Raw genomic sequence first — 13,368 nt, 5'->3', positions numbered from 1 at the left:
TTATGCCATTGAATGAAGGTCAAGGTCATTTATTTGAACAAACTTTGTAGCCCTTCACCCCAGTATGCTTCACCCCTAATATCAAGTCCCTGGGCCTCTTGGTTATTGAGAAGAAGTCATTTGAAGATTATAGCCTATTTGATCCATGTGACCTTGAATGAAGGTCAATGTCATTTATTTGAACAAACTTTGTAGCCCTTCACCCCAGCATGCTACAGGCCCAATATCAAGTCTCTGGGCCTCTTGGTTATTGAGAAGAAGTTGTTTGAATGAAAAAGTTGACGCCGGACGGCCGGACAGACAGACGACGGACGCTGCACCACGGCATAAGCTCACTTGCCCTTCGGGCAGGTGAGCTAAAAATATATATAAAAGAGGCCCAAGGGCCTTAACGGTCATCTGACTCTAAATTAAAGACCCTTATACTATTGTAGTATGCATTCTCTGTAGCAGGTATAGTGGCACTGTGGGCCATGGTGGCCATTTTGGAATTTGGATCAACCCGGAAAATAACAACACTTGATCAAGACTATCTCAGGATCATTTCTGGTAAGTTAGAGCTGAATCCCACTGGTGGAATTGGTGAAGAATTTTGAAATAGAACCATGATTGCACAATCATGTTACAAAATGGCCACCGTGGCTGCCATGTCAAAGTTTTTACGAAGCCGAAAAATAACAACCCTTTGTTGGCTCTCCTTCCTTAACATCCTCACCAATTTCCAGCTCAATGGCACCAGTGGAACTGGAGAAGAAGTTTAAAATGTGTTTTCAAGATGGCTGTCATGGCGGCCATCTTGGATTTCTGACCGACCCGATAAATAACAACACTTGGTCAGGACCATCCCAGGATCATTTCAGGCTAGTTTCAGCTCAATCTCACCAGTTGAACTTGAGAAGAAGTTTCAAATGTGTTTTCAAAATGGCGGCTGTGGACACCATCTTGGATTTCAGACTGAGCCGAAAAATAACAACACTTGATCAGGACCATCCCAGCATCATTTCAGGCAAGTTTCAGCTCAATCCCACCGGTGGAAGTTTGAAATGTGAAAAGTTTACGCATGACGACGGACAAAACATGATGTTTATAGGTCATCCTGACCCTTCAGGTCAGATGACCTAATAGTATGTTATGTTTATTTACCTAAGGAAATCCATTATTTCGCGCTGTTCTAGGGGGACTGCTGATTGGCTGTTGAGTGTTAACAAATCTGGATAGGTCAGGATGACATCTCCTCTCTTTTTAAGCATGACAAGATCATGTTCGAAAGCAACCCATTTGGCAGGCACAGCTTTCTGCCACTGGGATTGAAGTGGAGCGATTTCTATGATCTTCTTCCACATTGATTCATACACATCTTGGTTTTTTGTAGAATCATTCAAGTTTGCAATAGGGAACATGTCTCGAACATGGCTTTTCATGATTTCACTTAGTTGCGGATTATCGGATAGTTTCTGCAGCACTTTTTCAAAGATTTTTTCCTGTTCTTCTTTCTGCATAATAAAAACATAATGGTATACTCTTCATTTGAGAGAATAATATGAACATGTAAACTTATCTTTCGGTTGACATAGGCGTTTTATTTTCAGGCTATAAAAAAATTTTCATCGTCCTGACCCCCAGGACACCCCCCCCCCCCTGGATCCGCTAGTGTAATGTACACATTGCTCTCTCTAGTCGTCATTATCAACCACATTAGAAATTAATTAATCCATGCAGATACATGTGTTATTACTTTGCATAAAAACTCTTACATCAGATGACACTTGGTCCAGGTGGGAGCCGACTAGAATTATCGGTGGTGTTCGCTTGTCATGTGATCTTCCGTCGAAGGCATAAGTAGCAATAGAAGTCAACCAATGTTCCGTTATTTCTGTCAAAATTAATTACGACAAACATGAAATTAGCTGTCCCAAAGTTTCGCCATGATCAGGTCACAACTAAGGAAATATTAAATAAATTTTGAATACAGATCTTTAAAAATAGTGTCAAAGCAGTAAAGCATGTGTTATCGAATTACCGTATTATTTAATTAATCAATTAATCAATTACATACAAAAAAATAAATAAAAATATGAATGAATATGAATGAAAAGTTGTATGTCGAATAATGCCCATCCTACGCGAGGACACCAATTATGTACTTTCATGTTTTTGATCAATAAAAATTATTTTGAACCTGAAAAAAAAAAAAAAATTACCGTAACCTGTAGCTGATCTTTCCGGATCCAGACACATCGCCACATCGAACACTAGGACGAAAATCATGTTGCTTGACATGAAACAATGATGTGTGTTATAAAACACCTCTTCTCCTCCGAAATCATAGATTGTTACAAACCCCTTTACCTCCTCACTACTTTCTTTGTGTTCGGCATGCATAATATCCTCAATAACGTTCCGTTGATCCGAAGATAACTCTGCAACATTAATACGATTTTTAAATTATCGTCTTAGTACACATGAAAAATGTCTTCTTGTCAATTCAGGTCAAATTCCAGTCAATTTAGGTCAAATTCGGGTCAATTTCAGGTCATTATTTTTTTCAGATCAAATTTACCTCAAGATATTTTGCCTGTGTATATTTACCAGATTTTAATTTTTTATATTGTTTTTATGCATTATATTTCATATATATGTTATCTTGTGTTACTTTGTTTAATAACGTTGAATCAGTAAACTGAAGTTTTAATTCAACTTACTTCTATGGTGTCTTCTTCTGAATAAAAAATCCTGAATTATTCGTTTCAGTCTCTGCCTGATACCTATAATATAGATACAAATAGCTGTTATCGTGTTTGTTATTGGCAACAACATTTTTCTAAAGTCAAACTTCCGCAACAGATAACATTATAAGAGGTCGCCCTGTATCTTCTTTAGAATTCATAATTGATTTAACTTTGCTCGGTCTGGTTTTCAAGTACGTGTGATGCATCCAGAGTCCAGCGTCAAAGGACACACTCTCGTCTGTCCATTTTGTGGATAGATATTGAACAAGAGATCCCAGAGGGATCTTGGCGCCCACCTTTGAATGATCTTTATAGGTTCCATGTCAGATTGATCTTTTCTCTTTTTTTACCCTTCCTCTTACTAATCTGCGTAAATGGAAAAACATCCCTCCAGTGCTTTTTAAACAAGGGAAACTTATATATGAAATTTGAGATATAGCGATAATGGCTGTCTGTCGACAATGTTTTCAGATTGGTCCAAAAATGCATCACGACGGACCAAGGGGAACCTACATATGAAAATTGAGAAAGATCCCTTCAGTACCTTCTGTAAAATAGCAATAACAAACTTCAGTTGTCAAAATTTAAGATGACTGTCTGTTGGCCATGTTGTTATCCCACTAGTCAAACAAAATGAAATATGCACAACTAGGGACCAAGGGCATATGATATATCAAATTTGAGAAAGATCCCTTCAGTTCTTTCTTAGAAATAACGATAACAAACTTCAATTGTCAAAATCCAAGATGGCTGCCTGTCGGCCATGTTGTTTTCCGATCGGTCCCAAAATGCAATATGCATAACTAGGCACCAAGGGGAACCTACATATGAAATTTGAGAAAGATCCCTTCAGTTCTTTCTCAGAAATAGCGATAACAAGAATTGTTTACAGTTCTTTCTCGGAAATAGCGATAACAAGAATTGTTTACGGACGGACAGAGGGACGGACGGACCACGGACGCAAGGCGATTTGAATGATGGTGGGCTAAAAATATAATACGAAATAATATGCAACATTTCATGTAGCAAGGTCATGCTCCACTAAATCACATAGAAGTGGCTGTTACCTGTCTTCTTCACTGCCGACGATGATGTGGATGTAACCATAGTTGATTGTCCCTTTGTGCCTTTTGTGTGATGCACTGGTTCACATTCAGGCTGTCTTGTGTCATTCTTTTTCCTTTTTCGGTATCGATCAATGATCCGTTTCAGCCGATGACGACCGGTATCCATCTCCCCATTTTCGTCGAGTTTCAGTCGGAAGCCGGTGTTCGGGTTGTAGCCTATATAGTTAATATAGAAGTCGGCACTATCCGTCGAGCCGGGTCCACCTGGAGGTATACTTTCTTGTTCGATTTGTTTTACGAAACAAGACTTGCCGACTCCCTTATGACCAACGACAGTTATTGTGATATTACAGGGATTTTCAATATTCCCCATTATTCCCTCCGTAAATTCCTGTTGTTGCTGTCGTATTTGATCTGAATAAAATACAAAAATTTATTATCAATTAAAACATAAAAACAATTTTACTTGAAGATAGTAGCTATATCTTAATATTCCCATTTTCATGAAAACAAACTATGTTCTAGAACGCACTCAGGGGCAATATAATGCAAACAAAATCCTTTTAAGGTAGCTATCCCCTCATAAAATTTAGACAAAAAGTGTCGTTGGCCGGTTTGAAATATAAAAAATTACCTACAAGTAGATCTTAAGTACGTTTAGTAACAATGTTTACGTGTTTAGGCAATACATGTCTCAGCTGTGAGATAGTTTCGTGTAATGTAAGCATTCTCGTGTCCATCTTGTTAATTGATCAAAACCAGAACGTCTTAATTCTATTTTTAACATAAGGCTAATATTTGATTACATCCCTTGTCCCATCTCTGATCCTGAGTTGGGAGAACATAATTATTATAACAATTATTTTTATTTTAATTGATTTTTAATATAAATACTGAAAAAATGACTTGAATTCGGGTTATGATAACTGTGATTTTAATTTTATGAAAAATATTTGGTAATTACTATTAAGGTTGTTAACTTTATGGGATTACAATTCCATGGCTTCATTAGGCTTATCATATCCCCCAAACCAAGTGATATTCCAAGATATCATTTGTTTTGAACTTAAACCAATGTTTTTTCCCCTCTCTACAAACGCTTACTATTCCTGGAAAATCTGCCCCGACATATTTAAACGAAATGAAATAAGATTAACCGAAACAATTTACAGAAATGAAATAAGATTAACCAAAACAATTTACAGAAATGAAATCCTGAAACGTTACCTTGTTTCTTTTCAATTACTTCAGCGACATTTTTCTTCAACTTTGGCTTCGCACCCCCGGTCTCCAGCTATAAACACAAATGCGTTTCTGAGAGTCTAATTGCAAAAAATATTTTCGTTTAATAGGAAAGAAGTGACATAAAAGGCTGGCCCCATGGAGGAAAAGAATAAATACATTTTATGATAATATATGTATACGTATAGTCCTATGATCTGATACGTGATATTGAAAAGGAAGAAGACAATCGGGAAGTCTACAATCACAAAATGCATTCTATTATCTGCATCAGTTTTGAATGTTTATCGTAAATCAAATAACTTACACGATGGCAAAAGTCAAAATTTGATTATTCGTTTTAAAGATTAATCAATTAATTAAGAATCTCGATCCAAACATACGGTACTTCATCATCTAGCCCAAGTTTTCTCTGGCCCCGACACCATGTCTGGTGTAGGGCCAGAGCGCACTACTATATGAAAACGTTGAATTATCCGACACCGTTTGGTGTCGCTAAGAATTTGGTGCAAATACAATAAAATCGGGTGTCACATAACACGTACCTTACATGTATTGATAAATGAGATATTTATTTAACACAGAACACCCATTCAGTCCCATCTAGGTGGTTTATCGGGAAATTATTCCGTCCGTATAGACCCTTGCTTTACGCTAGTCAAAATTTTGTACTGTTGACCCGCCATTTTGTAAGTGACAGTACGACTAACCACGTGCAACCGAATCGGAACGCAATGGACCGAAAAGACCACATATCATTTATTGTGTTTTTCTTCTTACATTGTTGAAAATAAGAAAACTAAGCTTATTATTTCCCAAAACCTGTTATATCCAATTTAAAAATTCATTATTTATAAATTATAAGCTGTAAAATATATAAAAATAAATGTTTTTTTTCTTCTTTTCGCTCCATCGCGCACTGATTTGGATATTTTGTTCCAAAATGTTTAATTACCTCCCTGTATATATATTCTTTACACATGTATTGAATGATCCAGTGTCATGAATTATGTTCACACCTCCAGTTTTAATTTCCAGTTTTGGCACGAGCTTGACCTGTCCGTGGGGTGACCCCTTATTAGCCGAGGAATTTCATTGGTCAGTCCTATTGGGCGCCTTTTCTCTTGTTATTTCTTTGTAGCTTGGGTCACTCCATTTTAGAATCCTGAGGTGTCAGGATGTACTGATATTTGGTCAGGAATCTTCAAAAACCCACCCACCCTCCCTTGAAGAATGTTAAATTATCTTTAATTTATTGCCTTCACATAGGTTTAATATAAAATTTAGAGAACTTTTGCTTATCTATTGTATGTAATATTAGTATTTGGTGCTATTTGTGCGAGAGTGGAAACTTGTATAGTATGTTTGATGTGCTTAATTAATATAACAAATTTAATTTATTGATTGTCTGCCTTATAGGGCTCATATGTAAATTAAATTATTCTCATATTTGTAGCCCTTTCACCCTGTTCAGAATTTATAGCGATTTATCATGTCAGAATGGACTTTAATGTGACTCTATATTTCGATCTGGGGTGAAAGGGCTTTTTGTATTGTATTATTTAGTTTCATTAAATGCCAATACTAAAATTTCTGTCTTGTCTTATATATAAGGGAGATAATTAGGGTAATTAGGCCGACCGCGACCTACATATATAGTTAGCAATAATATGGCGCCGAGTCAAGTATGAAATTTTGACTAGTTTACAGCGAGGGTATATACAGACGAAATAAAACACTTAAGTGGGACTAAATGGGTGTTTTGGGGTAAATAAAGATCTCATTTATCCATATATGTAAGGTAGGTGTTATGTCACACCCGATTTTATTGTATTTGCACCAAATTCTTAGTGACACCAAACGGTGTCGGATAATTCCACGTTTTCATATAGTAGTGCGCCCTGGCCCTACACCAGACATGGTGACAGGGCCAGAGAAAACTCGGGCTATTCATCATCAAACTATAAAGTGAGTCAAGTGACTGTGTCCTTTTGTAATTGTTTAAATATCAATTTACAGTATAATTAGTGCTCGCATACTTTGGTACAAAGGTAAACAAAATAAATTGGCTGTTCCATCTTACAGCACTTTTATCAAGGATCACTGATTCTGCAGTTGTATTTCAGAATCCTTTAAGAAAAAAAAACGGTCGTTGATTTTCTTTAGAATGCATTATTAATATACTGTAACGACTATGATCGTACACTTTTTTCAGCTGTGGTGTTACTGCGTTGGAATCATATCAAATATATTTATCTGATTATATCGATATATATCACCTGTAGAATATTCGCCAAACAAATATTACATGTTGTCCATATTTCTAAGTGTAAGTATCACTATCAGAGTATATATATATACTCTGATACTAGCAATGCTCAAGCAAAGGGCAGGTAACTCGTATCAATATCTTAGAAACGCTTTAAAACACGTACCCCAATATATGTATTCATACTGTAAATCCTAAACCGTTGTTGATATTGTCAGAAGTTAATATTTACCTATAATCTTGTTTATACGCTTCCAGAGCGAAATGCTTCACTTCCTGGATATCTAATACTCATCATTAATATAATACATTTTCACTGTGTGAGATTCGATGCGTGAGCGTTGAAGAAACCCGCCAAGTTTTGGAACTCTTTTGTACCCGAAGTGATTTATAGTAGTTCACGAGCCGGGCGGGAAATTCAAGGTGCGATAATTCCGGATAGTATAAAAGGGGCAGAGATCGTCTGCTCTTGGCCATATTCAGTTGAGCCATGGACGAGAACACTCGGCATCTGATGCAGCCAGAAATGGTAAGTGACATTGTTCTATCCCTCGACTAGTCTCAGGAATATTGTCTTAGCACATTTTTAATGAGACATATTGTTAATAATATAATTTTAGGCATGGCCTATGTGAGAGCGCAGCAATCCCGGTGCCCATGGAATTCGAGAAACAAGCACACATAATCTAGTGTACTAGAATAGTAAATCCCACGTTACAAAATGAATATATTGCCAACAGATCTATACACTGGTTTGTAATAGAGTATATATCAACAAGAATTATGATTTAGATAACTTACTACAAAAACTAATCGTAGAATAAGTCTTAAAATAGACTGATTAAGCGATGACAAGGTGACGGGACAGCAGATCTCGCAGATGAGCAGCAGACGACAACAAAAAAATTCGGAAGTCCTCTTTATTTTATGTGCTATATTTGGTAAACTTGTATGCAACTCGAACGGACCGGAGCTGCACTCGTTAAACACCGGAAATATTTCCGTTGAAAATTATACCGTTACATTATGAATATAAAAAAATAAGAACTTGTTCGTGATAAATTTTATTAACAAATTCTAACTAGTGTGAAGTCAAACATTTGCATATTTTTAAAATCTTGATATTTTGTAATCTCCCGAGAATGTGACTTTGAATAGAGTCTTGCGCAACACTGGATCTTGTCGTGACTTCCTGTTTCCGGTTACTGAGAAAGTTTTTGAACTCTAAGTATATTGGGGGAAAAGGGGGGGGGGGGGGGGGGGGGGGGGGGGGGGGGGGGGGTGTTTCCGAGACATCTCTACCATTAAGTTCGCTACGCGAACGGGCTTCGCCCGTTCGAGCTGTGCTCTCTATTAAATTGTTGAACTTAAAATCAAACTCTTTGTTCTTTGTTCTGTTGGTGAAATTGGTACCAAGACGGATCTCTTTTAATGTAACAAGTCACTGCAGACAACTGTAGCGACCAAAACGTTATAATACAAGAGGCCCAAGGGCCTTAACGGTCATCTGACTCTACATTAAAGACCCTTACACTATTGTAGTATGCATTCTCTCAATTTCTCTGTAGCAGGTTTAGTGGCACTGTTTGCCATGGTGGCCATCTTGGAATTTGGATCAACCCGAAAAATAACAACACTTGATCAAGACTACCTCAGGATCAGTTCTGGTAAGTTAGAGCTGAATCCCATAGGAATTAGAGAAGAAGTTTGAAAGAGTTGTTATTCATGAAAACCATGATTGCGCAATCATGTTACAAAATGGCCGCCGTGGCTGCCATGTCAAAGTTTTTACGAGGCCGAAAAATAACACTTTGTTGGCTCTCCTTCCTTAACATCCTCACCAATTTCCAGCTCAATCGCATCAGTGGAACTGGAGAAGAAGTTTAAAATGTGTTTTTCAAGATGGTGGCCATCTTGGATTTCTGACTGACCCGAAAAATAACTTTTGGTCAGGACCATCTCAAGATCATTTCAGGCAAGTTTCAGCTCAATCCCACTAATGGAATTTGAGAAGAAGTTTGAAATGTTGAAAAGTTTACGCACGACGCACGGTGGACGGCGGACGGCGCACGATGACGGAGGAAGCATGATGACTTCGGGTCAGATGACCTAAAAATTCCCCTGTAGTAGTGATTTCATTACAAATGAGAGAATTGGGAATGACCGGAGCCCCATTCACACACTTACCACACCCGGATCTGCTCCCCTTTCCAGAAGCAATCCAACAATGTCTGTATGGCCAAATTTTGCAGCTTCCTTCAAAGCACTTGACTGGAAAATGGAAAGTATCAGCAGATAAAAGTAGGTAATTTGTATATTTTATAAAAAAAAAAAAAAAAAAAAAAGTTTATATTTTGAAGAAAATATAACAAATTTAAGTATATCTATCTAAATGTGCAATGTAATATCTATATAAAGAAGTTTACCAGTTTTCATTTCATCAACTTTACATGCTTAATGTGACTTTATCCACTTCAACAGAGCTAGTTGCAGATTTTGAGGATTTCTTGAAGCTTCTTAAAAATAAAGACCTCGTTATTTGTCATACCTCACAACAATCTGAAATGATGTCTTTCATTTTAGATCCATTATAAAATTTAAAATAATAGTACGGGACATTTATGCAAAGCCATTAATTCTTTTTTGAATTAATGATATAGTCGAAAGTAATGAAGAATGAAGCCAAGAAAGCAGATTTGTCTCATGAAAATGAACGAAATCATTTTACCGGATGAGATTTTTATTTGGGAGTAGGTGAAGGAGTGACTTTCAACTGTATCCATTTGATGTTTTATTTGATACGGTTTAAAAGCTAATTTGAAGGACGGCTTCAAAGAAAATATTGAAAAATACGAAATATTTAAAATGATAAAGTCAACTTATCTTATCAACCAGGGCTCAATTTCTTCAAGGTATTTAACTTAAAAACTTGTCCACAAGAATGCATGATAAGATTTAAAAGATTTAAAAGATTTTACCCTAACGACCATGGAAGTATGTCATCATTTTCAACATATCATGATTATGATCCTCTAGGTTTTTTGATCTGCATTTTAATCAAAATTTGGGAACATTTTACTATTCGGGTTTTTTTTTTTTTTTTTTTAATCGTCCCTGAAAATACGTTTGGTGCTTGCCATATTTCTTTGTTATAAAGTAAAAAAAAAATCACCTGCTTGGGGCTCGCTCCCTTCTCCAGCAGCATTTCAACAGCGTCCTTATGACCACCTATTGCCGCCGATTCCAAGGCATCGTCCTGAAACAAAAGTTAAATTTTAGCAGTCTCCGCACGTTTTTGCTGGAAGTTTTGTGGATAGAGATAATCAAAGAAGCACAGACTTTATAATTGAATCAAAGATAAATTAATGCTGATATCATCTTTACAAAGATTAACAAGTAATTTGTTTTTCTGTTTTTGTTGGGTTTTTTTAGAGAGACAGAGAGAGACAGAGAGCTAGCTCACCTTATTTGGATCCGCTCCGTGCTCCAACAACAGAGTTACAAGCTTCTGATGACCGCTCAATGTTGCCCATCTCAATGCATCACTCTAAAAGAGAAGTAAACATTAGATATAGGATGGTAAGCCCGTAATATATTACTCCCGGATACATTATCATTAAATATATCATTCTCTTCCACCACGACTTTTGTTGTAGAGATACCTTAATTCTTACTGATGCAAATCATCTTTATTATATAAACACGTCACAGTTTACTTCGTAAAAATCGGAAATAACGGATTCTTGAAATATTTAGGATAATAAGAAATCATCCAATGATACAAAAAAAAACAATTCGTATTGGAGCTGTTAAAATTTTGTACTTAAAAAAAAAATTGTTGTTCTTTTATAGCTTTTTCATGATAATCAAGTAATGTTTATGGCTATTATATTAAAAACGAAATATTGGCTATAAAGCATTAATGATGACAAAAGAATCGTTTTGAAAAACAATGTTAACAATTTTCAAGGCATTGCCTGATTAACGTCCGCCCCATTGTCCAGCAACATTGTAACAATGTCCGTATGGCCCCAATGTGTCGCTCTTCCCAATGCATCGTCCTGAAACAATATTCACAAGACAGTACGGTACGTGCACTTATAATTTTTTTTATTTTATTTTTTTTATTTTTGAAGACATTTTTAATACATAAATAGATAATAACCTCACACACACACACACATCAGGTGCACTTATAATATACCTATTCTTCATCCCTCCAAAATTGCCAGTACACATTGTGATCAGTAGGTTTTTGTCCAGATAAAAAGCACATATCACTATTTATTCTGTTTGCTTTTCATTTTTAGACTACTGAAATCTGACAATTTTCTTATATTTTTCGGCATAGCCGTTTAATTTTCTTTTGGCCCCGAATATGACGCGACAGGTGGCGTTACTGGTCAATATGCAGTATGTGATTGGTCAATGTAGCGGTAAATGCAAAATGCAGATATGCAGTTACAAACGAAACAATTAAAGATAAAATTGAATGCAAGCTGAATAAGTAGATTATCTTTTTAAATGACACATTAATAAAATCATATTCCTGATTCAAACTGATATAATTTTGTTATTCGTGCTAAAACGCATTAGTTCGTTAATTTATTTCACCATCAGTTTTACTTTATAATCACCAGCATTAAAACTATGCCGTTTTTTCTTTTTTAAAGATATTTCTTGTTTATATTGATTTCATTTTCGGCATAGCCGTCTAATTTTCTTTTGGCCCCGGATATGACGCGACAGGTGGCGTTCTGGTCAAGATGAAGTATGTGATTGGTCAATGTAGCGGTCAATGCAAAATGCAGATATACAGTTAAAAACGAAACAAAGTTAAAGGGACCTCACGGTAAACCAATATCTATTTTGTATTTTTCGGCATAGCCGTCTAATTTGGTTTTGGCCCCGGATATGACGCGACAGGTGGCGTTCTGGTCAAGATGAAGTATGTGATTGGTCAATGTAGCGGTCAATGCAAAATGCTGAATATGCAAATGTTGTGACATATACGGAAACAAAAATGGCTTCCAATGTGAATCGACTGCGGTTGAAAACTATAACAGCTTCCGCAATGAAGAGAATAATAGGAAAATGGGTCAAACACAATCCTAGAATTAAACTTGGGAAGCAGTACAATAGATTGTAACAGTTCAAACATGAAAACAGCAGTAATACGGACGCCGCTCGTATTCTGCTTGATTGTTTGATAGTAGGTCATGATAATCTCGGTAATATTTACACAAATACAGTCTGTACCAGTACATCGCTACTGTCACTATACTATATGAACAGTGTTTACACTTATTTACACATAAATAATATTTACAGAACGTGTTATTTAACATTTAAACCACTGTGTATAATATCATTATCCAACTAACCCAGATGGAATATAGATATCGCCTTGTAAACTATCGTGTGTTTGGGTTGCCACGATTTCAAAACAGTCACGTAATGATCTAAAAACATCGTAGTTCGTTAATTTATTTCACCAGTAGTTTTACATTATAACCACCAGCATTAAAACTATGCCGTTTATCTTTTTTAAAGATATTTCTTGTTAGTATTAAAAAGGGCTGATTGCTGAAAACCACAACAACTACCGAAAAAATTAACGTTATGAAAACCAATCTCCAATAAAAACTTGCATTAAAAAGAAGTTAAATACCATGTTGACACTCGCCCCTTTCTCCAACAGTAGAGATACAATGTCCTTATGGCCATTACGTGCGGCAGAAGACAATGGAGAACCCTGAAACAGAAATTAAGTGTGGTTGATATATCTCCTAGGACGCAATTAAACCTTTTGTATGCGACTTTGTGGAAGATAATTTTGATAATTATTGTGTTTTTTCTTCACTGCTACATAAATTGTAATGCTTTGCTAGTAAAGCCGAAGAGTAAATCTGTCCTGCCTTCCACGAGGAGATCGTTTGTATAAAAAAATATTCCTACCGAAGTATGCATATTGAAGTCGACATAAGCAAAGACAACTATTACTAATGATTTTAATGGCTCCTTAAAAATATAGATTTAAACATATTAGTATAATTAACAA

The 13,368-nt window shown here is 36.1% G+C and overlaps 2 protein-coding genes across 2 annotated transcripts; both read right to left on the bottom strand.

Annotated features, from left to right (window-relative positions):
• Positions 1 to 1,084: 1,084 nt before the first annotated feature.
• Positions 1,085 to 10,918, bottom strand: LOC117319708. The gene is made up of 10 exons (XM_033874473.1): positions 10,907 to 10,918; positions 10,771 to 10,854; positions 10,480 to 10,563; positions 9,495 to 9,578; positions 5,024 to 5,090; positions 3,797 to 4,210; positions 2,703 to 2,765; positions 2,202 to 2,420; positions 1,755 to 1,873; positions 1,085 to 1,493 (listed from the first exon to the last, which is right to left on the bottom strand). Exons 1-10 carry the CDS (start codon positions 10,916 to 10,918, stop codon positions 1,140 to 1,142), a joined length of 1,500 nt encoding a protein of 499 aa, XP_033730364.1. The 3' UTR covers positions 1,085 to 1,139.
• A 281-nt stretch (positions 10,919 to 11,199) lies between these two features.
• On the bottom strand, positions 11,200 to 13,047 carry LOC117319707 (ankyrin repeat and SOCS box protein 14-like; the record flags this gene model as incomplete). The annotated part of the gene is given in 2 exon segments (XM_033874472.1): positions 11,200 to 11,368; positions 12,979 to 13,047. Coding segments are annotated over 2 exon segments (165 nt in total), but the record flags the coding sequence as incomplete, so codon positions are not given.
• Between the last annotated feature and the right edge of the window lie 321 nt (positions 13,048 to 13,368).

The sequence above is a fragment of the Pecten maximus genome, unplaced genomic scaffold (assembly GCF_902652985.1).
Source record: "Pecten maximus unplaced genomic scaffold, xPecMax1.1, whole genome shotgun sequence".
NCBI classification, from domain to species: Eukaryota; Metazoa; Mollusca; class Bivalvia; order Pectinida; family Pectinidae; genus Pecten; species Pecten maximus.
This window is presented reverse-complemented; position numbering and strand designations above follow the sequence as displayed.

Bases quoted from the DNA above. Each gene is read 5' to 3' on its own strand.
- LOC117319708 (XM_033874473.1), bottom strand. The intron at 9,579-10,479 runs GTGATTTTTTTT...TCCATTTTCCAG, and splicing joins AGGGAGCGAGCCCCAAGCAG to TCAAGTGCTTTGAAGGAAGC. The intron at 4,211-5,023 runs GTAACGTTTCAG...TATTTTATTCAG, and splicing joins AGTAATTGAAAAGAAACAAG to ATCAAATACGACAGCAACAA.